Raw genomic sequence first — 27,766 nt, forward strand, 5'->3', positions numbered from 1 at the left:
AAGGATCAGAGGGAGAAGCAACAGAATCAGAATAAGGACTGGAAGGACACTGAGATATGCAAACATTGAAGTCAAAATACGCACAAGCAGTGAAGAGGAGCCAGGTACTACTGGAACTGGTGAAAGATGAGAGATGGGAAAAGAAGAGCTGAGTTGGGCAGAGAAAGAAAGAACAAAGGATGGAAGTAGAAAATAAAATACAGGGCCCAGTAACTGGACTGTTTACTTGAAGTGCAAAAGAAATCCTTCCCCTGCTCTTCCTTTACAAAAGCACTGGATAGCACTGGATATTTCCCTACAAGCAAATTAATTCACAATTGCTTAACAAAGATTCCTGGTACCTCTGCTGTAGCTCCTGAAAGGGCACATGCACAAGGCCAATCCAGTACAGCACTTAGAACATTTCCTAGGAAGAAAAAATCTGTATGGGCCAGTCAGCCACTAAACCAAACCCAAACCTCCACTCCAAGAGGTGCATGGACTGCTCACACCCACCTATAAATCACAGGTGGACTCTAGAGCAGTGCTCACGAATTCCAAAGCAGTGTCTTGGACAAGTGACATGCACAGGCAGGATCAAGGCTTCACAGTTTGTGAGCAAATACAATGGCAAAACTAGCACTGGTCAGGAGTACTTCTAGCCTGCAGCCAGGAATAGAGAACTTCCACCCATCCCTTACCACTGTTTGGGGCAGTTTATCCAGGTGCAGGCTGTGTGAGCCCCTGGCAGAGGTGCCTGAGATCCACCAGGGCTGACTGCCAAGCTCCAGCCCAGTAGTGCAGCCCAGCAGTGCCACCCGAGATGTGGGGATCCTGCTTTGTGCAGAACTCTGGCTGTGCAGCTCTGTTGGTCACAAAAACAGTGCTGTGCCTCCAGAACAGAAAAGCTGGGGAGAAGAGCTGAGAGGAAAACTGATGGTTCCACAGCAGAGCTCCAGCATTCATCTGCATCTCTGTACTTATCCTCTGACACTCTGGGTACCTCAGAATTCAGGTCTCTCTGCTACCCAAAATATTCCAGTCCAGCAGCACTCTGGGTAACAGGATGGTCAGTGACACATAAAGAGGAAAGGGCTAGTAAGATCCAAATTTAAATCAATCCAAGGAAATGCACAATGCACACACACACTGGTTGTTCTCCCAAGCACCAGTTATTTCTCATGTGTGAGCCACTGCAGGCACAATTTCTGCTGAAGTTACCACTCACCAACTTCAGGAGAGCAGTGAGTTAACTGATGTGAACCAGCTGAGTGTCCTGGTGCACAGCAAAACACCTGCCCTTGTGACAGCTTTGGCATGTCCCTGTCAAGCAATAGTACCACACTGCTCTGACTTTTCAGGTGATCACCAACCACCAAGCAATTTATTGCCTCACTAACTGAAATCATCTTGCAGCTAGACCAAAATCCTCATCTGGAGTATTCCCTTTGTCTTGGTGTGTTCAGTTCTCTTCTTTCTTCTCTGCTGCTCTCATTCCATCAATAGAAACAAGATCCAAGCCTACCCCTCACAGACATGGGCCTCAGTGACCTCCTGATTTTCCTCAAGGAATATTGACCAAAGGAACTGCCAGATGGGAGGTGTTTATTTCTAGAATGTTTTATGCAATACAATCACCAATATCCCTTACACACTCCAGTCTCTCAAGGATTTCAGTCTCAACTGCACAATAAACAGCAGAGCATCAGCTCAGCTCAGACTTTGGGAATTGTCCCAACATAACCATTACAGAGTTCCCGAGCCACAAAAATGAAGTCAGCAAGATTCACAAAGGAAGCTGTTGTCAGCAGCAAGGTTTTCCAGCAGAGCAAAGCCAAACTTTCAGCTGCTCAAACAAACACAGTCCTGCACTCTACAGAGCCAGCCTGCCTGGTCCTGTCACCGTGTCAGGCTCATGAGCTGTGCTGGGGCTGTCACCAATGCCCTTCGTGGGGAAGGTTTCAGGGCACATCCACGTGCAGCATCCATAGTTCACATATAAGCCATTTTTATGCTTTAGTTTGTGTCCCTTTTCCAGCTGTGGTCTCTCCCCTAGATGTGTCACTCCCACAGCCAGTGACAGAATGAAGAGAATGGCATGGAGCTGTGTCAGGGGAGGATACGAGGAAAAGTGTCAGCTGTGTCAGGTTGGATATTAGGGAAAGGTTTTTCCCCCAGAGGGTGGCTGGACACTGGAAAAGCTCCCCAGGGGAGTGGTCACAGCACCAAGCCTGACAGAGCTGAAGAAGTGTTTGGACATAGTGGCATTGTTGGGGTGTCCTATGCAGGGCCAGGAGTTGGACTCAATGATTCTCATGGGTCTTGTCCAACTCAGCATATTCTATGACTCTACAATTCTGTGATAAATTATCAGATGTTTTTGAGACCAGGATCACATTAAAAGGTGGAATTTCCAAAGCTGAGTATTATCACATTAAAAGGTGGAATTTCCAAAGCTGAGTATTATCCTTCTAAAAAAGAAAATAGTACAGCAAAAGATTATTTAATGCACCCTTCATATCTTCTGCATTCTACTGAACACAAAGTTAGGCTCATCCACCAAAAGAGGAAAAGAAGTCACAATGGACAAAATAGAAGAGAAGAAACGTACAGCACAGTGTTGGAGACGTGGAAAAAGTCACCAGGAGGCATGACTGCACTTCAGATCTGAATAATGAGAGGTGCAGGACTTTGTCACCCAATTTGCAGGGAGGTGGTTGGCTCCCACAGCTGCTGGGTCAGTCCCTGGAGGAAGCAATACTAAGCACTAGGCCAGGCTTGTGTTTTGGGCAGCCTGCCTTCCCTCCTCAATTCCTGTACAAAGGAATGGCTACCTGGAGTAGGAGCCCTTCTCAGAGGAACAGAGTTTTTCTAGAAGACATAAAAAAAAAATCTCAAAAAAGTAATTACAATGTAAATCATAAAGGGCACATTTTCATATGAGCCAAGCAAACTAAAAAGTGTCACTAGGTCTCTTAAGTGCAAAGAAATCTGCCTCCTGCTCCTGCCAACTTTCCAGGGACCAACCCCAGTATGTTCCACTGGAAGAAGGCCAAATCTAAAGACATTAATTTCTCATCTGTTTATATTTCTAACAATACCACCTTTCTGACAAGATCACCATGATACAGTTAATCCACGTGGAACAAACACACTAAATAGCCACTTGTACTTCTAGCTCTCACTTCTGAAGTCTCTCAGCTAATGACTCTCACTGTAGCACAAAGGTGACATTGTTCTCAGATCTTCATCCAAGGAAAATCTAAACCTCATGGAAAAGGAATCTCAATCAGTTTTGAGAACAATTGGTGAAGCTGCCTCTATCCACTGGAAGATGCACTACACAAACCCAGAGAAGATGACACAACTGACAGAGTGACAAACGGGGCTGCAAAAGCCACATCTCACTGCCACGTTAAGCTTTGGAAGCAGAAGAGGGAGCTACTCACTCCCAGCACCTCATTTTCCTTGGCACCCCCTGGCAGGGAAAGCTCTGATTTTGACCATTCCACTCTGCTTGGTCCTTGCAAATTTGCTGGAGCATCTTTCCCTACAATAATAACAGTACTCTGTACCCTAACACTCCCAGGTCTGACGGTTTTCAGTGTATTTTAAAGATCACAACAATCCCTGCAGGAAAAGGATTAATATACAGTTAATACAGCTAAAGACACTTGACTGTAGAGTTGCTTCATGGCCAGATATGACATGACATGCTGAAGTTAAACTGTAGCAAGGAGCATGTTTTAAAGTGGCAAATTGAGAAGATGTGAGGAAATACTGAGAAATATTCCTACAAGAGAAAAAACCTCCTCCAGCAAAAAGACAAATCTGGAATTTTAGCATGGCTAACAAAACCAAGATTGGGGTTTTTTTAAATTCTTAAACATTATAACAGGGCCAACGGTGTTACACCTTAAGAGGCAGGTATCTCAAGAGGAAGAGGCTCACTTAGGTCATACATGGATGACCTAATAAAGTAAGTCACAAAATCAACCTACTACAAAACATAAACATCTCTCTTCAGCCAAGAAACACCTGTGTGCATCCTTTCACTTTCCTTCTGAATGAAATACTGCAAGAACACAGCTTTGCTATTTTCAGTTTATAAATTACAGTGTTTTACCCTAGAAAGCACACATTACATATGCCCCTTAGAATCTCAATCCTTCAAACCATATCCAAGTATCTATTAGATTATATGGGAAGTTAAAATAAAATCTGAGGCAAATCTTTCACTCAGCTAAGCAGAGGAGTGGTATGGGCTGAAAAGCTGTGGGAAACAACAGAAACTGAGACAGCTTTTATTCTCACTGGGACTGCATAAGTTCAGCCAAGCCTTTTGCCCAGTGAATGCCCATAACACAATTTAAACAAGAAGTTTTTACATTGGAGGGCAACATTTTCCTAAATCTGAAATATCTTCCAGATTATGTCAAAAGTACGTAATTTTTTTTAGTTTAAAAAAAAAAAATCATACATGCTGCTTTCCACTCCGTTTGCTACTTTTATCCATAGTTTCTGTTAAGTTTGGATCAAATGTTTTAGGTTTTGTTCAAACATATTGTTTAGCTAAACACAGCTTTTGCTGTGTTCAGTTGAGGCTTGTTGCAGGGGGTGTGATTGATTGTTTTTTACTCTGTAGCAGTATTTTACATCCCTCCCTACTCATTAGCAGAAATTTTTATAAACCATAATATCGAAGAAGCCTGAAAGTGTTACTAAAAACATCAACCATGTGTTCACCCAAGCAGAAATCTGAAGGAAAGAATGTGGTGTATTGATTTTCCCCCGCCAAAACCTCCTTAAGTATATAATGCAATTATCGCCTCTGCGGTGGAGTCCGATTTGGCAGTTCTAATCAGCCCAGCTCCCAGTACAGTCAGGGCTGCTGGGTGACACTTGAGATCTGAAGAGTGTGGGTAAAAATAACCTCTGTTCAACAAGACATGATGAACACCAGACAGCTGAGTCACCTTTAAAATCAAGTCTGATTTTCTCTATTAAAAGGAATTATCGAAGAGAGGGGGAATTATCAAATAGAAGGGGATAAAGGATTCAAAAAATGTGTCTGAAATGTATCTTTTAATGAATATTCTGATTGCTGCCACTGACATTAATGTCAACATATAGTGCTCAATCACCTTTGGGAAACCTCAGTTTCCTGTGGAGAAGCAACTTTTAATAAAATTTTCAACCTCTTTTGATAAAGTCTAATTTCTAAGCACCTGTTTCTTACAAAGCACTGACCATTTATGAATGCCTTCAGTATTAGCAGTGAAGTTAAAAACTGAGTCAGGCCCCAAATCTGCCATGGAGCACAGGCAATCTGTGGAGCTGGTGGGTGTTTTGTAAGACACCATAGAAATAACACCACAGAAAGTTTACAGCACATGAAACATTCATCTAACAGCAAACGAACCAGGCTGGTGGAGAAATACTACAAGTCCATTGAAGTTCAGTGATGTAACTGAAACCCTTGGGGAGAAAGTGTTTCAGAGGAACTTTCACGCTGATTTTCAGGATGAGCCTTTAGCTCCGAAGCTTTCGCTGAAGATTTTGAATAGAACGAGCACGGAGGCAGTAGGAAAGCAAAATAATTGACATCTGCTCGCCGAAATATACCAACGAGAAGGCCATTACTCTCCTTTTTCAACTACCTCAGTGTGAGAGCAAAAGCAGGGCTCCGGGCGGAGCAGACAGACCCCGACAAGCAGAGCAAGCAGGGAAGCTTCCCCAAAACCACAAAATCCCCGTGTCCAAGCAACCACTTCAGAGCGCCTCGAAGGAGGAAAACAAACAAACAAACGCAGGAAGGACGAGCCGGCGGCGATGTGCGGGAGCGCCGCGACCCCGGGCCGGGCAGCAGCGGGAGGGCGAGGGGCCGCGGCAGGTGGAGGAAGGGATCGCGGCGGCTCTCAAGCCTGAGGGGAGGCAGCGGCCCGGGGAGGGTGCGAGGGGCTGCGGCGGGGAGGGGAAGGGGCCGCGGCGGGCGGGGGCGCGGAGGCAGCCGGGGGTGGATCGCTGCACTCACGGGCGAGTCGTAGGAGAAGGCACATTCCGTCTTGAAGACCCGGTCCCCTGACTTGGGCACCCGGATCGTGGGCATGTAGGGGACGAGCAGCTCGCCCAGGTCCCCGGCGGCCATCTGCGCATCGCCGCCGCGGAAGAGCGCGGCCCGCTGCATCCTCCTTCCCTCCCTTCCCTTCCCTCCCGGCTGCCCTCCCGCCCTCGCTCCCGGCCGCCCGCCCTCCCTGCCGAGCCGCTCTGCGCGGGCGATGGAGGCGGCGGGCAGCCGGGCCCGGGGCAGGGCGGCGGCGGGAGCCGGGCCCGAGGGAGGGCAGGGGGAGGGAAGATGCTATTTTTAATCCAATGGCAGCGGCAGCGGCACCAGCTGCGGCGGCGGCACTCGGGGGTCCCGGCGGGGGTGGGCGAGGGGCAGGGCAGCGGGGCGGGATTGCCGCCGGGGCCCCGCGTCTCACCCGCAAACCTTCGCTCCCAGCGGGCCAGCACGGAGCCTTGGCTCCTGGGCTCACCGGGTAGCCCGGGGCAGGTTTCCCTCTGACCGGTAATGCTCTTTTATGCGCTCTGTTATTTATTTTTAAGCTTTTAAGACTACATAAATATATATATGTCTGTGTGTATGTATGTGTGTATATGTATATATATACATATATATGTGTATATGGAAGTATGTATATATGTGTGTATATATGTAAGTGTGTATATATATATATATATATATATATATATATATATATATGTTTGTATAAAATACACGCAGTAAAGAATCTCTTCTCTGTATTTTCATTCTCAGCCCCCCATTGAGGCACAGGTGTCCCACCTGGCCTGTGCTGACAGGCGGGATGTCCCCACTTTCCAGAAGAACAGATCGCCGTGGGGGGAATATAGAGCAGGAATGCTCATTCTGGGATGCTTCAGAAGCCTGTGGGAGTGCCAGGAGCCAACCTCCAATTTCATGGCTTCAGGGGCAGTACCTTTACCTTAAAATGCCTTTTGGCCTTTGCTGTGTTTCTTTCTGCTCTTCACTTTGAAAGAATAATGTCAGAGAAGAGAAAAATAAGAGTGACCTTTGTAGGGAAAAAATATTGCTACTGTTTTCAAGCAGTAGCTAATAACTACTACATACACCTGGCAGCAACAGCATTAAAGAAATGACCAGTCCATGTAAAATGAAGATGCGATGTGACCTTTGCTAGAACCACTTTTTACCTCAAAATTAAAATATTCAAAAGGTGGTTCTAGGAAAATCTCAAAAACAGAATTGAAAAATGTTTGTACCCAGCTATGAGCAGGCTGTGAGGGTTAGCAGGGTAGCACAGTGTTCTCAGCAATTTTTACCACTGAAAAATCAAGTGTTGGGAACAATGCGAAAGACCGAGGGCAGAATGTCATGTCCATGGAGTGGTTTTAGACTTACTGAAAAACAGACATTACATCAGACTTGTGAGCATCATTGGATGCTGGATAAAAAACACTAATGCAGGGTCAGACAGGTTTATTTCACCTGAGGAGACTTTGTGCTTTTTAATGGCTTCTCTTATTAATAACTCAGCATTTATAAACAATAAGAGCCATAAGACATATGAGCCATCTAACCTGAAAGACTGATTCTCTCAAAAAGGACAAGCAAAGCACTGATAGAAAATCAATGTCTTTCTAATGTTTGGTGGTGCCAGGAAACAGCAAACAAGGCAGTTTTTGCTTAAAATAGTCCATGCAGTGTTGCCTAATGTAAAAAAAAAATAGAGTTCTAAGTTTCAAATCACTAGATTATATGGGTTTAGTTTGGGCTTATTTCCTTTAAAAAGTGAGGATTTTGAAAATGGACAGATAATTTAGAGTCACAAACTGTTAGAGGCACTTTCCATCACTCTTGAGAATTAAAACCGAGTACCATGGCCTGTAGACCCTGAGGAAACACATCCCTCTAGTGGCAAAAACCTGCCAGGTGATGAGAGAACTCTTCGTATTCACTAAGGAGTTGCCAGAAGCGGTGTGGAAGAACAGCTGCACAGTTCCGAAAATGCATGGCAGGTATGTGTGAAGGTGCTTTTCCTACTTAGTTCATTTCCCACCAATTACCTGACACAAAGCACTGAGAAAGAAAAATCCCTTAGCTCCTTGTATCTTTCACTTAAAACTATAAACACTAGAAATCACAAAATGAAAACTAGTATTACCAACTTGTTACGTGTACATATGTTCTGAAGGAAAGAATGATTGTTGGCAATTGACATAATGAATTTTCCCTGATTAACAGCTTTAATAGCTGTATGAGCTTAACTGCCACACAGTTTCTTTCAAGATACTGGAATCAACACAAACACCATTTATTCATTTCCATTAGCAAACAGCAGGATGTCTGTTCCACAGCACAGTCACAATTTGTCAGTATGCACTGAAGACCTTGCACACTGCCCTAAAATTGTTTAATTGTCAGGTGTGGCTTTCATAGAATTGTCAACAAGATTTTTGTCAGGTGTTTCATAATGGTACCAAGGCCCATCTCCCCGGTGTCTCATCAGTCTGCGTGCCTCCAGCTCCAGCAGCCTAAAAAAAAGGCAAGAGACAAGAGACATCCTTAGCACGAAGTTTGTTGGTGTTGAGCATTACTGACAAAGCAAGGATTTTAGCATCAATGGTTTATAAATACTGCTGAAGCATAGGTAGGACCAAAATATGAAGGGTTCAGCTAAGACATCAGCTATTAAATACTTTCATTTTGGTTTTTTGGTTTGGTTTTTTTTTTTTCTCAGCAAGTCATTCCACAAAGGAGTAATAAAAATACTGGCAGATTTTGTCACAGGTTCTTCTCTAAACTGTGAGCATTAGCAGGGGCAAAAAGAGCTCCATTTGCTGATTCAGGAAGATAGAGCTACACCTTTATAAATACTAAGTGTTTTGAAGACCCCCCTGCCCTTGGATTGTTCTGGTAACCTGAATCCTGAGAGGGCAGTGATAACAGATCCTGTGACTCCCACTCTGGCAGCAGCCAGGGCAGGCAGCACTCAGGGGACACATGAAAGCACTTTATGTCAGCATCCAGCTCAGTATGTCATGCAAAATCAAAGAGTCAGCTCCAGTATGGATCAGGATTTTAACCCCCCCAACCACAGAGCATACCTCAGTTCAGATTTCCTCACTTCCACATCAAGCAGGGCCATGTCCTTCTCATAGTTCTTCTCAGGGGCGTCAAGTACATAACGAGCTATCCAGCGGGTTATGGGGTGCTGGAAAACATAACAGCAGAGATTGTCTGTGCAATTTCCAAACAGAAATGTCACCTTGTATATTCACAGTCCTGAAAAGATGGCATGGACACCACGAGTGCTGCCATTCAAATCATAACAGTAAAGTTACAAACATGCACAACTACTTGTGAGATCAGAACCATAAAAAGTCATATTTCTTTTGCAATCCTTAATGCCAAGATAACCTGCAGATGACTGTTCTGCAGCAAAAATAAAATTTAACAGAAGATATAATTTATTTTCTTTATGTTAAAGTTCCTTCAACTGCCACAGTAATCACAGAAGTGGACTCCAAATCTTACTGTAATCAGCAACATTTCAAAATTCTGCTTCCACGTAGAGGGCATTTCTCTAGGAACAGAAGTCTAAATGAGGTGAAACAATCACAATAATATTGCTGAATTCAATTACTTCCTATCAGAAACAAAACTGTGCTTGCAGCAAGAATCCAGGGACTAATTTTAAGAAAATACAATTAAATTGAAACCACACAACCTTGAGTTTGTGACTATAAAAAATCTTCAATTCTAGATCCAAAAGTGTGTGTGATATGGGACTTTAAAACAATACTGGCAAAAGAAAGAAAGAAAGAAATACCACAAAAGAAAGAAATGTCACTTTAAACTCCAGTTTCTTAAGAACATTGTAGAAAAAAAAAAATAAAGACAAAACCTGCATGGTATGAATGCAGAGGATTTTTCTTACTATTTAGGAATATTATGAAAAAATTCTTGGCATACAGCTTCAGCAGTTTACTGCATACAGAGCATTTGCACCTGTTTGTATCATTAAACAGATCTCCTACAGCCTTTTACATGTTCCATAAAGCCACAAAAAAGTTAGCCAAAATCAGAGCTGCACTATTTGAATTTTACTACACTGACAGACATCATCATACTCCATTCATTTTGCTCCCAAAAGTATCATCAAGAGAAAGGCTGTCCATAACATGCCCACCCTTTTACATGTTACACTCACTTTGTAGTATTCCCAGTGCTCTGGAACATAACCTTCAGGAATCTCTGCAAGTTCAGCTTCACCTGACAAGGAAAGGAGAGGAAGAATATTTAATTATGTGATTATTTTCCAAAGCTACCTTATATTCTGCCTTTCAGATAAGGAAAAGATCATTATTCCACATAAAGAGTACTAAGTCCCTCAGTGTGAGCTCTACTCAGAAAAACTGAACTTGCAATTTTTGCAGATACATCACACTGCAAATACCTATTCACAGATTTTAAGTGACACACCAGAAGGGTAAAATTAGCAGCTATACAGAAGAAACAACTTGGATCAAGTCCACAGAAGTACCCTTTAAAGTACAGGAGCTGAAAGCATGGACATTTCCTGATTTCTCTGTTAAATAAATTACATAACATTACAGCAGTAGATTTAACACATATATTGTCAAGCAGAATTTTGGCATCTTTGCTAGATAAAAAGCCAGAGTTGCAATCCTGTAAAGAAAATTTCTAAATTTCACTGAAGTTTGAAAAACTGTCAGAAGAGAGAATGTTTTGGGTTTTTTTAATGAGAAAAACTTTTTTTAAAAAAGCAACAACTAAAGCAAATATAGTGGGAACATTTTCTATGTACTTATATGATATCACTGTATTTGTTAGGCCTATTCCATGGTCTTCCAAAGAGAGAGCCCTAAGAGAGTCCTTTTTCTCTATCCAGCATGCTTAATTCCCGTTTAATAACTTTGTACTTTGCTTAGCCCTGACAGAGCACTCACCAATGAAGATGTTGATGTATGTTAAGAGCACAGCCACTGGTATTCCCGTCAGGAATAAATAGAATCTCTGTAGAGGGGATAAAAACAGTCAGTGTGGGAAACTCAGAACCCTGACAAAATTTAGATGAGGTCTGAAAATATCTGAAAGTAGTAGAACAGCCAATAACTCTGTGATTTGCACTTCTAGGCTGGAAAGGGGTGTCATGTGTAAACACTGCTGATTGCAATGAGCTCATTAATGAACCAGAACACACAGAAGTGATGCTGTGTCAGCCCCTGAGCCCGTTGAGGTGAGTTCCCATCTCCCAGCGAGGTCAGTCTGTGCAGCAGCAAGCAGCAACACCTCTCTGAAATGTCTCAGCATCTTGGCATGGCTGGCTCCAGCTGCAATCAGCACTGACAGCAAGGCAAGAATCCAATACCAGTGCAACCACTGTGGGCTCTGTAGCTGGGGAAGGCAGAGAAATGAGTCCTGACCACATAAAGGGAGCTGTATCAAATCAGCCCTTGCTGCTTATAAAAGGATTTATCCAAAACCTGACTTTGGAGGGGTGAAACTCAGGTCAGGCTTCCTAAATCTCACCTCTGTTGTTAGTGGTGTAGATAAGTGAAGGCAAACCCTGCAGCAGAGTAACTGATATGTTTCAAAAAGCAGGATGGAGCAGAAAGCATTTGTGGGTCATGCACATATGAACAGAGACATGTAATTTAAGAATACTACTACAGCAGTAATTTAAGTACCTATCACAACCTTTGCTATACAGCCAGCCTTTGAACTTCATCTGGCCCTGATTTTACAGCATATGACCAAAAAATTCTTAAAGAGGACCTGAAATTCTTGTTTGTGGAAATAGTGCCAGCCACATTTTAGATGCTATCACATAACACAGGAAATTGCATTTTAGACACTTACACCATTTCCAAGTGATGTGCTACACTGAATGCAATACATTTGATTTTTAACTCACCAACAAGTTCAGAAATCGAGAATCATAAAAACTTGTTGCCTTGATGATAAACATTCTCTTCCCATGGTCACCACTGTGCCGTACAGGAACTGAAAATTGAACCAGAATATTATGGTTTTGTACTCCATTGGCGCTTATGCCAGGCACAAGGTCAAACATACGTGGGGAAAGAAAAAAAGAAAATAAGTGTGTACAATAGCAGCTGACTTTTCTTCAGCTCGCCTGAAGTAATTTCCTATTTTGCTAACATGAACCTATTTTTCTGCTAACTATAGGGTCTATGCCCACCTGTAAGCACCGACACGTGAATCAGTGAATGTCACCATACAGGGCCGAGTAAACGGACAATTACAATGCCAGGAGGGTCGGCCTCCCGCCCGTTTCCATCCTTTTTTTACCCAAACCCGGTAGTTTTCCATAGGAACGGGGACACAACGGGGACCTGCTCAGCCCCCGGCCCTCCCGCGGCCTCCGGGAGGGCACCTCTGCCCCGCTCCGCAAGGTCACCCGGCCCCCGCCGCCCCCGCCCCGCCGCTCCCCCGCCGGGGCCGTACCGAGGGTACCGGGGAGGCGGGGGGCGATCCCGGTGATCCCGGTGGTCCCGGTGATGCCGGCGCTCCCGGCGCTGCCCGCCCGCCGCGCCGCCCAGGCCGCGGCCGCCCGCAGCACCCGGCTCATGGCCGCCATGGCTGGGACTGGCACGGGGCGGGGCCGGCGGAGCCGCTCCCCGCCGCGGGGTGAAGCCGGCGGCCGCCATCATGGGAAAGGGCAAAGCCTTCCCCGTGCCCCCGGCGCAGAGGGACGGCACGGAGGTGAAGCCGCGCAGCGCCATGTTGGAAAAGGGCAGAGCCTTCCCGGCGCTCTATGTACGGCGGGAGAGCGCGGGTGAGGCCGGGCAGGCGCCATCTTGGGAAAGGGCAGCCCCCGCCCCGCGCCCCTGGCGCTGCGGGAGGACGCGGGGCGATGGCGGCGGCCGCGGCCATGGCCGCGCTGGGTCGGAGCCTCCCGGCCGCGCTCCGCTTGCCCCGAGCTCGGCCGGGACTCCCCGGGTACGCACCGCGCCGGTCGGACTCGGGCTCAGGCACGGAGGGGCGGGCGCGGTTCTCGGGAGGAAGGAGAGCCTATGGCGGGAGGCGGGTGTCCGTGTGTCCCGGCTGCGCCAGCGTGAGGGCTGCAGCGCGGTGCGCGGCCGCAGGCAGCGTGTAAGGGCAGCACCAAGCGGCTGCCTGGGCCTGCAGAATCCTGCAGGCATTGTGCTGGTGCGTTTTGTGCTTTGCCGGGTGTCCGCAGCTTTTGCATGAAGGCCGCGGGGGAGGGCGTGGATTCTCCCCCTCTGGAGCCGCTCCAAACCCACCCAGACGCGTCCCTGTGTCACCTTCTCCAGGTGGCCCTGCTTTGGCAGGGGTGTTGGACTGGATGCATGATCTCATGCTAAAAATTCCGTGCTTCCATGATGTACTCTTATACAGCATAGCTCAAATTTATTCCTTAATTTTTAATTGCTTATTATCTCTAAGTCTAGAAAATTGATAATTAGATTAGATGAGGGAGAGAAGAAAACACCAATAAGACATTTTTGTGACTAACCAAACCCCTGCTTTTTCCCACATGCCATGATCTATCTGTAGGACCTGTGCCTTTGTGAATGAAACAAGCATTCTCATTTAGCAGAATATTATTTTTCCTATCATACATAGCTTTCCTTCTAAATTTATGCAGGATGGCACTGAATTTGTACCACAAGAACCTACCAAAAATTGAGACCCTCCATCAGGTGAAGTTCCTGCACACAACTGTGTCTCGGAGAGGCCTGGAGGAGTTTTTTGATGATCCAGGAAACTGGGGGGAAAAAAGTGTAAAGTCTGGTGAGTTATAGTTAACATTTCTGATAGTGATCTTTGAGCTGAAATCTGATCTGTTTTGGTTTTTTTTTTGTAATATAGGGAGCATTCATAGCTACATAAAACTTATTTATCTGTGTATATGTACATACATCCACTTGTGCATATTGATGCCTGTTAATTTTTGCTGTCTGTGTTCAGTGTTTATGAAAGCAAATGGCAGTTGTGCAGCAAAATGTTTTGCTGTAAATCCTCTGCCTTGCTCTGAAGTGAGAGTGTATCACAGAAGAGATGTGCTTTGATGAAATGTAAGTACTATGGAAGAAAACTAGTTCAGTGTAAAAGTTCATCTGACAGCTTTCTGTATTCCCAGCCTTTTACAAGCACAAATAAACACTACATTTTTGAATTGTATTTTAAATGCAAAGCTGAACATCCTCAAGGATGGCTGTCCAAGCAGTAGTGTTTTAAAAGTGGTCTTTATCGTGTTGTGTCAGCTGAGCCTAATAGAAGCACTTTTTATTTTCCAGAATAAGAGAACTTTGTTTCATTAAATTAATGATGGGTTTTTATCTCTTACAGGGGATTCATGGAATATAAAGCAGCTAAGGGGCAAGAGTAGTGAAGACTTGCACAAACTTTGGTAAGTACGTTTTAGTGAAGAAGCTTCTCTTCCTAAAGAGCAGCTCTGCACTTTCCAACAAAATGTGTCTGGTGAACTCATGGTCCAGTTGCTTTAGTCTGGCACAGAGCTCTGCAGGCTCCAGCCAGCTTTGGGCTTGGAGCAGCCCTGGTCCTGGCCCTGCTCAGAGCACAGAAGGGGCACTGCAGGTGGCTGGGGGACAGCTGTGTCTAGTTCAGAGGGCTCAGGTTTGGTACAAACCCTCTGGGGTTGTTTGAATGGGACCCACTTGGTTGTCAGTGCCTTCTGGTGAGGTGGGCACTTCATTCCATCAGGGTGCTCAGGCCTGCATTCTGATTTTGGAAGTTTCTGAAGCTGGATTAAGTTCAGACTGAACTTAATCATTACTGTGACCAGCTTTTTCCTTGCTTTGTCTTTTCCTGTGTACATGTGAGAAGAATCTGGCTTTGTCCAGGTAGTGGGAAACAACTTAGTGTTAAACTCTTCCCTCTAAGCCCTCTTTATTCCAGACTAAGTAAACTTGTTTCCATCATTCTCCTCTTTTGTTTCAATATATGAAGCCAGCAGGATTTGGAATTACAGATAATAAGTGAGTAACTGCTTAGCTATCCCAAAGTCATTTTTGAAATACTGTGCTTTCTGCCCCAGGTATGTCCTGCTGAAAGAAAAGAATATGCTCTTAACTTTAGAGCAAGAATCCAAACGACAGCGCAAGGCTATGCCAAGTCCAGAACGCTTAGAAAAGGTACCTTTGTCATGCTACATAAAAACTCTAACTCTTAAGTAAAATTGCTGAAAGATCAAGTGTTTGTAAACTTGCTCAAGACATTCTTTTAAAAATTATTTCCCTGATTTTAGTGTATGCACTAACTGCTCAAGTCATAATTTGGTCAAGGCAGCTTTCTCGTTGTCCAGTGGGCATTGCTGGGGCTGTGACCAGACTTGAAAACTAAAATAACCAACAGCTACTACAAACCATAAGCAAATCTTCTGTTTGCTTCTTCTGCTTCCTTCTGACCCCTGCCTCAGAGCTTCCTACACTTCTGCATCAGCATTGGATCTGGCTTTATGCATTATCCAGCTGGTCTTTAATCAAGTATCAGACTGTCAGTTATTTCATATCTGTCCTGCTGTCAAATTGGATTTTTTAAGTACTCATTCCTTACTGTTCTAGTACACAGGCCCTGTTGAGAGAGATCTCATGATCAAACTCCAGCATGTTTTACCTTTGTTTTCCCTTTAAATTTTGTCTTTGAGATCTTTTAAATTTTCAATGTTGTTTTTTGTTGGTGCATCCTGAAACTTTTTACCATTTCCAGGTAGAAACATCTATGAAAAATATAGACTTGGTTGTCAGAGAAAGAGAAATTGCTTTGAGGCTTTTACAAACGGGCCATGAAAAGCCAGTCCCTGGCGAGTGGAGACACGACTTCCTGGGACGCACCTTCTGGTATGGAAACCCCTTTTTTAATGTGTGAATTTTTCTTGGGGTGTGTCTCTCTCCCAGAAAATCGTTATCTAATCAAGGAAGGATGCATAGACTGTACAGAACACAGGAGACATAGTTACAAACCAAACCAGCAAGAGCTGGAAAAAAATACCCACACACAAATTCTGCCATCACCCAGACCACTTTTATCACTGTACTTGAAACCTAGAGAAACTGGTAAAATCCTGGAATTAAGACAATGTGTATGTTCTGTAATCATTTTTATCTTGTCTCCAACAGGTACAGTTACAAGGAATGGCCAATACCATGGCACTTGAACAAAAAGCACAAAAAGAAGAGATTCTATTACTTACCTCATGTGAATCACTTCATCAGGTAAAAAGATTGTTTTGACATTTAAAGTTATCTTCTGATCTGTTTGTGTACTCACTCCACTTTAAAAGGAAAAAATAGCTGTAATCTTTCAGATTTCAGCTACTAGACTGAAAATTAGGCTTTTTAAAATTACAGCTTGCTCTGTTTCTTTTTTTTCTGTTCCCGCCTTAGTTACTAAGGTACATGGTTATGCAGTGGCACTGTAAAAGTAACTTCAAGTGCAGAATATCAAAAATCCTCCCAGCGGCTGAACTTCTGTAGAATTCAGAAGCAGAGTAAAAATATTACTTTGTAGGCTTTTTAACTTATCAGAAGCAAATGAATACTGAAGTTGTTAATCACTGAGAGCCTCTGTCTGATTGGGGGGAGCTCATTAAAGTGGTCGCAAGCTGGCTGGAAATGAACCACACCAACTTCTCTGTTTCAGACTCAGACTTGAGAAAGCCTTACGGAAAAGGGCAAGGCAGCAAAGCCTGGAGAGGACAAGGCGGAAGGTCTTGGAAAGGAAGTTTCCTGATGTTGCTGTGAAAGCCCAGAGCCAGTAGCAGGATGGAAGAGCACTGCAAGCAACTGGTCGAGTGTCTGTGGAACATGAATCATGTTCTGGATCCACAAACAACTCCACTGAGCATTCCAGAGAGTCTCCATCTTTTTCTGTTTTTAATACCACATTTGACTTTAATTAAACTTGTGATCTGGAATTAAAAAGCAGCTTTGGTGCCTAACTCAAATCATCTGATCTCTCATGTTTTCAGGAACAAATGTGTTAGCAGTTGTTACAAGAGTGAGAGATACATTAGGGACAGTCAAGAGCAGCCATGGAGTGCCAGCTGACAGTAACAAGTGTAGGGGTAATATTTACCTGGTTTAGTTTAACAAATGTGCATTAAAACCAGACAGAAACATGAAAGCATCTGAAGCTCACATATGAGCCTTTTCCCTGATCGTATTTTTCCTGCTAGTTTTGTATTTTCCCTGAGTTACAGGTAAGCTATGCAAGGTGTATTTGCTCTCTGCATAAATGCACTGATGAATGGGCTCTTTGGTCTGCTATGAGGAATTTTTTCCACGGCTTTAAGTCTGGCTTCTTAGAAAGTATGAAATACTCAGCATGGGAACTTCTCATACAGTTGTCCTGCCTTGATTTCTGTGACAATTCAAACACTTGTACAATGCTTTTTTGCACAGTGCAAAATGTTTGAAAGAAGACTGCAATAGTCTTCTATGAAATTGAAGTAGGTACTGTTGTTGCTCTCAGTTGATGGAAACACTTTCACCTTTCACTTCAGGAAAGCTTTTAACTCCACATGTGGTCATCTAGAAATCTAGATTAAAGTCACAAATACCAGTCTTTCAGGAAGCAAATGTGTTCAGCAGTATAATCTGGTAAAACACTGCAAGGGAACCAGCAGTTTCCTGTGCATATTGGACCTTCACTTACTCTTCTGCCTCACACAAAATTCCCGCTGTTTAAACTCAGCTCCAGCAATGTTTTGCTGTCCCTGTGCTGCTGGAACATTAGCAGATACTACTGTACTGCAATTCTTCTATGAGAAATGGAAGATAAAAGCTGATTTGGCATAATGAAATCTTAAGCATGCCACAGAAGAAAAGCTTAAAAACACCACCCACTGCAGTGCACTGAGGTAGCAGTTCAGTTTTGTTCCATGTTCCACCTGAATGGAAACTGGACTGAGTCTTTTTCTTCCACAATGACAAGAGCTGGTGACTTTGCTGTTTGTCTCATTTTGCAAGAGAAATATGGTTTGTCAACAGCTTTGAAAATCTGATCAAGCAACTTTGTCTAAAGAGCAACTCAAGATTCTCATGATAAGACAAAAGCAGATTGGTTTGATAAATTACTTTATTATTTGGAGGTAATATGAAACTTTTCAAATAGAGGCCTCATAATTATTTACCCACAAGATCTTTTAGGATACAAAAATGTAGCAGTACTGTTCATTTTTTTTAGATCAGTTAAATGCTATTTGGTTTTCCACAGCTTTTGAGATAAGGAGCAAAACTTCATTGTGTCCCCTAACAGATCATCACACCACTGTAAATTAAGCTTAAAAGCAACACTGAGCTGTGTCTTGACAGCCAATTCCTGCTGAAAAAAAGTCATCCCCATTTCTGTGACCCTGAGTGCACCTTCCCCCTGCAAACACAGGCACTTACAGACCCTGCTGGGAGGCACAGGGGGAGCCACACCAGCCATGAGCACACAGCACTTGGGGCTCCCTGCAGCACGGTCAAGCCACGCAGTGAAAGCTTCTGACTCTGCTCCCAGTCTTGCAGAGGCAATTCTTTGTCTCAATTTCCCTGTCTCCAACAGGCTTTGCTTCTCACCAACATCACAAAGGCGTTAAATACATTCTTAGACATCAGGTGGAAAGCATTGCTTGCTTACTGAAATGAAACTGCTCCGAAATAAAAAAATTAACAAACCAGTGCTTAATATAACATTCACTCCGTGGAATGTAACACTTCTGTGATACAGTAAAAGTTTACACTAAAATAGACTGCTGAATACAAACTTTCAACTTTTAAAACAGCAGAGTAACTTTCTCTGCAAGTACTCACAAGCTTGCTCAAATATAAAAGACCAAATTTTATTTTTTAAGAGAAAAATAAGAGCAATTTAAGGCCAAAGTACCAGCAAGGAAGACTAGTATGTGAAAATAGACAAGAAATTAGACAAGAAATAATTAATAAATAAGCACAGGCATTTGCAAGGTTATGCCTCTATCTATTAGCTAACCTGTAAAGCTGTTCCCAGGAAAAGATACTAGAGAAAATAGACATTTATACAAAATTATAAAATGCTTGTTACAGGAATTATTGCTTTACAAGGGACATAAACATCCTTTTTCTATTATAGTACCAATTAGGTCTCTGAAAATTTCTAACTTTGTTAAAATGGAACTTGAATTTTGCAAAAAACCCAATATAAACTTCCTACAAAAAGGAGTCCATCCCATTCCTGAGTATGCTAAAGCTATAAAACAGAAGGAGCACCGAGCAGGCAGCAGTTTTCACAGTAAAGAGGTCTAAGGACATTTTCTTTCTACACACTGTTTCCCTCCTTCTTCATATTCTTGTTTAGAAATCCACATCTGCTGGAAAGTACCCTACAAAAATAAAGAAACAAAAGCAACACACAATGAAAAAATATCAGAATACAAATGATGGTTATTTGAAACATGATTAGCTTTTCCTAAGAGGGAAAACAAGCAAGTCCTTACAGTAAACGAAGTATTAGGACTTGACCTGCTTAACTGTCTCTTCCTTGAGTTTAATTCCTAAAGGATTAAACTCAAGACAGGAAGTGCAGCACCAAATGCTGATTCCAGTCTCCCTTTCCCATGATGATAAATTAACCCCCAAAAAGCATTTCAGTGTTCAATAACTTGTAGAATTAACCTCAGGAATATGATGTGGAAACAGGTTTGCTACCTTCATGGTCTACTAGATACAGTCTAGAGAAAGTGCATGTATTTCAAGGCTTTACCTTGCCATTAAAAATGGGAGAACATGGCAGGATATGTTGTCACTGGAAACACTCACATCTCTTTTTAAAACAGATTCCTTTCCCCTTACCATGAGGATAGCCAAGATTATGATTAGGTAGCACAGACTCTGCAATGCACACTTCTGGGCAATCAAATGTCTGGGTGGCAGTGCTGTTCAGCACAGCAACACAGTAACACAAGTTTACTAACCAAAGAAGCCAAAATGGAGCCCCCAATCCACGAGCTGAACCTCCGCTCCACAGTGGTGTTGTTAGCTATCAACTTCAGGCGCATGCTCTGCACAGAAAAGGAGCAAATGTCACACAAATGTAAGCTGGTTACCTTTAGGGACAAACAGTTCAAGGAACCTGGTGTCTATACCAATATGCAGCTGAAAAAGATCCATTTTAGTACATCTGCAATACTGCTTATCTGCCCTGCATTTACAATTCAAAACAACCACAGTGGAACAGGAAATACAGTTTTTGCCTTGTCTCCCAACAGCAAATGGTTAAGGCAAGGAATGGGGCAGGTGGAGAGTAATAATATCACAGTGTATAGTGTCATCTCCAGCACTGCACTGGGACTAAAATGACTTACATTGCTAGACTTAAGTCATCTAGTCTTATTTGGATCCATTCATTCCTTTTGCTTTCAAAATGCCTTACAGCAATAAAATCTTTGAATTTCAATGGGCTCCTCCTCAGCTATTATAAGCAGTGAATACATTTCTCAGTTTCTTCTAACATTCATCATTACAGAGTTGTCCCAAGCAGAACATTTTTGCTTGAATACTAAAATTCAAGAAATATCATAATCTGTATCTACTCTCAGATGCAAGGTATCAATACTTCCTTCAACATCAAGTGATTAAAAAATACATAAGTATGTTATTCATAGACAAAACCCAGTGATTTAGGCTGTCTGCAGAATCAAGGAAAAACAATTGCCACCACAAAGTGACCTCAGACAGAATAACTGAAAGTGTCTCAAGTTAGTCAGCAACACTTCAAAAGAGAGACCATCAAGAGAAATACTGGCTGTTGCTTGGGGACAATTACAGAACTCAGGATCACAATCTGAAAGCAAGAGTGGAGCAGTAAAATACTCAAGTAATTTTGTAGTTTATTCTGTGTGAAACTCTTCAAGAATTCTTTCTTTTCTTTAGAGAGGGAGTTTTCTTAACCCTGCAGAAATCTATTCAGCTTTCAGGTTCCTAAAAATATCAAGACCACAATATCCTTGTACTTATATGGCAGAAAAGTAAAATGTTGAAGTACTCAATGCAGTAATGGCAAGAGTTGCTTTACCGGTGGGGTTTTCTGAGACAGCTCCCTGTTCAATCTGTCTGTGAAACTCTGTATCAGAGTGTTTCCTCCTGCTACAATCACACTGCCATAGAGACCCTAAAAAGAGAAAAAAAACAAACCTAGAGCTTTACCTTGGAAATCATTCTGAAAACAGCTTTTTCTCACAAGAGAGGGGTGGCACGAGTATGTATAGTCAACAACAACAATGCAACAGTATTACCTCTCCCAATTCAATTTATTATTTAATCACTTAAAAATATTGCAAGGCAGCTTAATATTAAACTACAAAAGGAAGGCAGAAGCCATATGTTCTACATTATTTCACTGAACAATTTCTACTACGGAGAACCCTCAACCTGCAGATCTCCCCTGTATCCAAATTGCTGAGTTTTTTACAGCAAAATGCAACCTCAAAAGAAAACCCCACAGCCCTGCAGTTTTCTATCTCACTACTGCTGCAGTTGGTGAACACACACCATGGGCCAGCCCACTAAGCCCTCCTCACATACTGGTTAACAGAAAAAAATCGTTGAAAGAACTCTCATGCCATCTGTATCAAACTGACATCTGAGAAAGACAGTGCACTAATTTTAAAATTAATGTTTTCCTTTAAAACTTCTCTTTATAAATTCCATGTATGTTCTAAACATAACGATGCCTAAAAATCTGAACACTCCAAGTTAGAAACGTAAACACTTATCTAAAGCCAGTCCAATCCAAATTATGCAGTGCCAGCCACAAAATCTGTGCATCAGATTTTTAAATACGGGTAGAAACAGTAAGTAAAAGGTCCTGATTTAGCATTTTGTAAGAGAAAACACTAATGGTACATATCCCTATACAGAAATACATCATACTTACAGAATTATTCTAACATATTTATCATTATCCTAGGAAATCTCTTCACTGTTACTGTTCTAGTCCTAAAAACATGTATTGGCACAGAAATATCTATTCCTTAAAATAATGCCTGGCTGAGTAGCACTTACCGGCCTGATATCTATATCACACATTCCAACGCTTGTTGTGACAACGTGGCTCACACCCAGCATCGTGTTACCAGATAAACCCTGCAGGGAAAATTAGCAATCTACACATCATTGCTTCAAGAGAGCAAGGCACAGAAAAGCCCTGAACGAGCTGAATTTTACAAGTGTTACTGGAGAGGGAGCTAAGCATTTTGTTAGGGAAGGAACAAAAATATTCCTATTTTTCCAGTCAGCTCATCACCACCCAATTCAAACATTTCATCCTTCCCTTCCCCAGCCATAATTCAAGACAGGCAAATTCTACCCCCAGGAAAACCCCACAGAGCAAATCACAAGATTAAAAATGTTATGCAAAAGAAAGCCATGTGATAGCCTAGTCATGCAGAGCCTTCGAATCACAGCTATCAAAGTGGTTTTACCTTTACATTGGAAGGGTCAAACAATCCCTCGGGAATTTTCAGACGCTCAGCACCGAAGTCACAGTTGTAGCCATTGGGAAACTCATAATGAACTGTTGGCATCTGTGCTGCCACCCTGGAGCATGAGACAGAAAGGAACACATTAAAGTGCTCTCTAAACAGGATGTCAAATTATCTAAGCAGTGTTATAAACCACAGTTCCAATGGGAATACTGTGATTCACAGGACTTATGCTTCCAATAATATTTATTATGATCTCATCTTGGAATACTAAACAAAAAACTATCACCTGGATATATGCAGTACTCCTGCTTTCATAAATCATCCATTTTTAGATAAAACCTTCTTCCATAACAAAGCCAGCCGACAGCAGTGAACAGGCTGAGCACCACACACACAATTGCTAACTGATTTAATAAGAAAGAAGAAAGTAACATACTGTTCATCATAGGTTGAATCTGATACTTGGAGGACAGAAGCCTGGAAGTCCTGAATGACACACTGTGGAGTTAAAAATAACATGAATTTACATGAATTTTAATCTTCAGTTTTATAAAATTTATAGAATTGGTACTAACTTTTCAAAGATTTTTCTCATTCTTCAAGAGAAAATGCTGATATACTAGCAAAAAACCCTTAATTATGGAACACTCATGGAAGGTGAGAGCAGGAGGAATGACCTACTTACATTGCACATGTAGTTGTGCCAAGACCTGGTGACCTGGGGCAACTTCTCTTTTCTCTTCCAATTTGCTGGTGACCCCTCACGAACTGCCTCCTGAGATTATAGGGTACAAAGTCATCAGGTAAACATTTAAGCCTCTCTCCAAGACATCACTTACAAAATAAAATTATTTTCCCACCTTTGAAGCAATCATATATGGAGGAATTATCTCTACATTCATTTCCTGAAACAACTCCCGGCACTGCATAGTGATAAAGTCTCCTGCAAGTGGTGATTTTACAATACCTAGAAGGCAAAGAGGGGATTCAAAATAAAAACCAAAACAACTAACCTGGAAAGTATCCAAATCATGAACAGGCTCTCCCAACTATTTGTCAGTGAACAGTGTTAGGGTTTTTTTCCTTTTTAAGGGGGCACAGAGATGTAAAAGCAGCAACAAAACTGTGGAAGCAGAAATCACTCTAATCACTTGATACTGCAGTGCTGTTATCCATGAAAGTTTATACCTTGCTGAAGTACATAGCCATCATGCACTGGAATAGCAGTGGTGTGTGTTGCTCCACTATCCAAGATGAGACCTGTAGATCTCCCGTTAGCAAAACTAGTCAAAGTGATTAAGGAAAACATTGTCATTTTCACTTTAGAAAAACAAAGCTGCTATACAATTAAATCATAACTAGGAATGAGGATTCCAACAAGCTATTCCTTGCCTCTACAAAGGGATTTGTCATTTTCCAGTGTGTACCATCTTTCTGTGAAGTGCACAATCTCATAGAGAGAGCAGCATTTAACTTCCATCTGTGAACTAACTCAGGCTTTGGAGGCACAAGGGTGAGACTTCATGCCATTGCTATGCAGCAAGCTTTAACTACATCCAATTCATTTAGACTCAAAGCTGGAAGCATATTATTAGTTAAAATAATTACAAATATTCTTCTTAAGGCTATGAAAAAGTCAAGCTCTAATTACTGTATTTAGTAATGTGGACACCATCATTTCAGGTCTGTAATATTCTTATCCACAGTATACAATGGAAAAAAAACATAATTAAAAAAAAGACTTTGACCCCAAGGGCAGAGTCAGATTGCAAGAACTTCAAAAATGAGCTGTAATGCCTTAAACTTCAGAAAATGCATTTGTTGACTTCCTCCCTGGATGTTTATGGAAAAAATCAATTATAAGAAAGTTAGACATGCTGTTATACTTGGAATTGCCTGGAAAACGTATACCATAATTTCCTGGGGGGAGGAAAATAAAACCATGCAGTGAAACATTTCAAAGGATACGCTGTCAGAACAGCAGTTTTACACAAGAAAAAGGCTGGGATGTTGTAGTGTTCAAACATCAATTCCGTCAGTTTCTCACGCTTTGCCCTGGTATTCCACTAAAAAATAATAAACCCAAATCACAAGGAAGTGACCAAAAGGAAGCTGTGTTTGCACACTAACAGATTGCTAACACAATAAAGAAGTTATTAGAAAAACTGCAGCCACAGTTTCCAATCATATCAAAATTCTAGATAAATGGATTTCTAGTAATTTACTTCTTTAGAACATTTTTCATTCCATTTATACTACAATACATCAATGTTTATGTATCACACAAAAGTGCTACACACCTTCCATGTTACAATACATTTCTTTACACTTCTGCAGCTCTTTCAGTGTTGGGTTCCCAAAGAACTCTCTAAAGCAAGCACTCTGCCTTTTACAAGGGGGAAGATACATGAAGGAACTTGCCCAGTGGGAAGAAAAATAAATCCAGACTTTCCAGTTCCCAAAGTTCCTTTCTACAGTTCTACCGTAGTTGTGATTAAGCCAGGATGTATCTGAAATATTCAGCACATTACTGAAAATGTGAAGTTTTATCCAAGCCAATACAAGAAAGTAAGATGAGGTTTTTAAGGAGAATTTCAATGGGAATGTCTCTATTCAGACACCCACTGAGCTATCAAACAGCCACTGCAAATTCATATACACTCCACAAGCTGTGATTCAACACAAGGGAACAATGAAATTCAAGAAAATCCTTTTCATAAGGTTTTTTTAAAGAAAGGCATCACTTGTGTATGCATGTCTACCTTTTCTACTCTGACTTTAAGATCTGCCTTCAAATACTGAGCATTTTAAAATGACAGAAACCTTGTCCAGATTTTCCCAGAAATTTGTATTCATCCACTTCAGCTGCCTTACAGGACAACTTACAGAAACAAAGACAGAAAAATTAAAACTTCTCCATTACAAATATTATTCTGTGTCACTTAATATTACTTGTAAAGCTGAATGAAGCAAGATTTTTTTAATGGCATTTTATTAAGTGTGACTTAATATATAAGACATCCAAACATCTTTTTTCTTTTTGTTCTAGGCAGTAAAAATTCTTTTTTTAACTTTTGGCTTCTTTTCAGTAAGTGAAAAACAATAGCATATTGTAAATACTTTCTAATACAACTCAAACAAACTATTTCAAATTGAGGGTTTTTTAGACATTTTCCAGAAGCTGTCCAAATATTTTAAAATTGTCATTTCAGTAGCTAAGTTTTAGCACTTGTCACCATTGTCAGACTTATCCAGGACTAATATTTGTACAGTTAGCAAAAAGATTTATCGAAATGCACAGCTGCTTTTACTCACTGGTGCTTCAGACATAAGGACAGGATGCAAACTTGCTTCAGATTTAATATGCATCTTGTAAGTGTGATCCAAAATTGCCTGGAAACTATCCCAGTCTTCAACTATAACAACATTGAGACAAACAGGTTAGTTACTTCTAAGTTTTGTTTCATTTCATAAACACATAAAGGCTTTCCAATTTAGTTTTTTGCATAGAGCTCTTCAGTCAAAAGTTGTCCCCAGCAGACACACACCTCCTCTAACAGATCTGCAGAATTCTCTTCCTCCACAACCACCATTACTTCAACAATTATGCTGAAAGCCCACTAGCACTGAAAACCAACCACATCTCCATGCAGCTTGTAAAGCAGGAATCTGTTCTTACAGCCTCTGTTGCTGTACATAACATCTGCCAACACGGCCATAACTTCCTGCAGCCTGGCAATGCTATTTTTTTTAAATCAGGTAGAAAAAGACAAGAGCACCATACTCATTCCATTTTTTAAAGGTGAAATGGCTTCCATATTCTCCCTTGGAACTCTCAGGGCATTAGTGTCTATGTAGTAAGTTGGGCCCCCTTGTTTGCCTTTGTCACCATCTATCTCCATCAGAGTGCTGCCATTGTCCCTTTCTAGCACCACACCAATGGCTGTTGGAAAATCCACCTGCAAGGCAAGAGGCAAGCAGCACATAAGGATTAGTAATGTTCTGCAAGCTGGTGTTTTTCTCATAAATTCAGAAGTTTCTTTATACAACAAAGTCAGAACAAACCCCAATGTATTCGGAAGGGTTGTAACTCGCAAAGAAGACCTAAGGCATAAATTCATGTTGAATTTCCATCGAGGCACAGATTCTCTCACCTTTGGGCAGTCCTCGCCTGCATAGCCTGCTCTCACTGTGTACGAGCCAATGTCAAACACCAGAGCCCCAACTTCATCTGAAAAGATGGTTAATAAAGAATGGTTATTACGCTCTTCTGCAACCCTGACCTTTCCCTGCCTGCTTTAATGGGAAAGCAAGACAAGTATATCAAGGGATCTTTTACAAAGTAAGGACAAACTTCTCTATTCAGAACTCTCACTACCAGAGCTATTGGAAAATTGCAGAGAGGCTTTAAATGGGGCATTGCAGTCCCTCCGTTTGGCGTAAGGAATAGAATTTTAGTAGAAGAGGGAAAACGCAGTAGCAGCTAAGCAGATCGCAAGATAAAACTTCCAAGAAGTTCTAATTTAACAGTCACACGAAGCCAGGCGAGCCCAGAGCCCCCGCGGGTGATGAGGATGAGGAAGGTGGGACTGAAAACATCAACTCTGTGAGGGAAGAGGTCAGAGTGCCCATCCCTACGGGCCCGATCCTTGCTGATCTATGCACATCCTAAAGGAAACCTGCCGCAAACGATCGGGTGTCACAGGGGGTGTGCACAGGGGCTCCGGGGAACCACACCCGGCTCCCAAAGTGCGGGGACCTTCTCCGGACCTTGGTACGGCGGATCCTGCCCAAGGCCGCGGTGCGAGCGGTCCCCGACGGAGGCACCTCGGGGCCGCCAAGGACATAAACAACACAAACAAGGCCCGCCGCCTCCTCCTCCTCACGCGTGGGACACGGAGGGGCCGCGGCAGCGCCGGGCCGGGCTGAGGGAGGCGGGAAGCGCCCGCCGGGGCCGCACGCGCCGCCTCGCGGGGCGGGGGAGGGGAGGGCGGCGCCGGACTCACCTCCCCCGTACACGCCGCCGCTCATGGCTGCCGCTGGGCCCGGCCCCGCCGTCCGCCGTGCCCACGCCGCGCCGCCCGGCCCCGCTCCCCGCCTGCCCCGGTGTCCGCGGGCCCCGCGCTCCCCGCCCGCTCCTCTCGCCGCCGACCCAGCAACAAAAGCGCCCCGGCCACGCTCCCCGCCCGCGGCGCGGCCCGACCCGCAGCGCCGTCGCCCGTCCGCCAATGGCAGCGTCGCGCGGGCAGAACCGACCAATCCCG

The 27,766-nt window shown here is 42.9% G+C and overlaps 4 protein-coding genes across 4 annotated transcripts in view; 1 reads left to right on the forward strand and 3 right to left on the reverse strand.

Moving 5' to 3' along the window:
- Positions 1 to 6,194, reverse strand: part of USP13 (ubiquitin specific peptidase 13) — a 50,666-nt gene extending 44,472 nt beyond the window's left edge. The window contains exon 1 of the mRNA XM_059855727.1: positions 6,014 to 6,194. Within this exon, the coding sequence (XP_059711710.1) occupies positions 6,014 to 6,166 (153 nt within the window). The 5' untranslated portion in view covers positions 6,167 to 6,194. The remainder of the gene's footprint in view (positions 1 to 6,013) is intronic.
- A 2,123-nt stretch (positions 6,195 to 8,317) lies between these two features.
- On the reverse strand, positions 8,318 to 12,671 carry NDUFB5 (NADH:ubiquinone oxidoreductase subunit B5). The gene is made up of 6 exons (XM_059855737.1): positions 12,515 to 12,671; positions 11,961 to 12,049; positions 10,993 to 11,059; positions 10,233 to 10,294; positions 9,127 to 9,233; positions 8,318 to 8,553 (listed from the first exon to the last, which is right to left on the reverse strand). The coding sequence occupies exons 1-6, from the start codon at positions 12,645 to 12,647 to the stop codon at positions 8,433 to 8,435; spliced, it is 579 nt and encodes a 192-aa protein (XP_059711720.1). The 5' UTR covers positions 12,648 to 12,671; the 3' UTR covers positions 8,318 to 8,432.
- Positions 12,672 to 12,858: 187 nt separating this feature from the next.
- On the forward strand, positions 12,859 to 16,977 carry MRPL47 (mitochondrial ribosomal protein L47). The gene is made up of 7 exons (XM_059855736.1): positions 12,859 to 13,009; positions 13,680 to 13,825; positions 14,384 to 14,444; positions 15,093 to 15,189; positions 15,764 to 15,894; positions 16,174 to 16,269; positions 16,697 to 16,977. Exons 1-7 carry the CDS (start codon positions 12,924 to 12,926, stop codon positions 16,812 to 16,814), a joined length of 735 nt encoding a protein of 244 aa, XP_059711719.1. The 5' UTR covers positions 12,859 to 12,923; the 3' UTR covers positions 16,815 to 16,977.
- A 1,138-nt stretch (positions 16,978 to 18,115) lies between these two features.
- On the reverse strand, positions 18,116 to 27,595 carry ACTL6A (actin like 6A). Its single transcript, XM_059855735.1, has 14 exons — positions 27,509 to 27,595; positions 26,657 to 26,733; positions 26,287 to 26,461; positions 25,818 to 25,918; positions 24,471 to 24,568; positions 23,691 to 23,785; positions 23,363 to 23,469; positions 23,188 to 23,277; positions 22,939 to 23,000; positions 22,500 to 22,614; positions 22,081 to 22,161; positions 21,092 to 21,187; positions 19,992 to 20,078; positions 18,116 to 19,400 (listed from the first exon to the last, which is right to left on the reverse strand). The coding sequence occupies exons 1-14, from the start codon at positions 27,531 to 27,533 to the stop codon at positions 19,320 to 19,322; spliced, it is 1,290 nt and encodes a 429-aa protein (XP_059711718.1). The 5' UTR covers positions 27,534 to 27,595; the 3' UTR covers positions 18,116 to 19,319.
- Positions 27,596 to 27,766: the final 171 nt, after the last annotated feature.

Source organism: Haemorhous mexicanus, chromosome 10 (genome assembly GCF_027477595.1).
Source record: "Haemorhous mexicanus isolate bHaeMex1 chromosome 10, bHaeMex1.pri, whole genome shotgun sequence".
NCBI lineage: Eukaryota > Metazoa > Chordata > Aves > Passeriformes > Fringillidae > Haemorhous > Haemorhous mexicanus.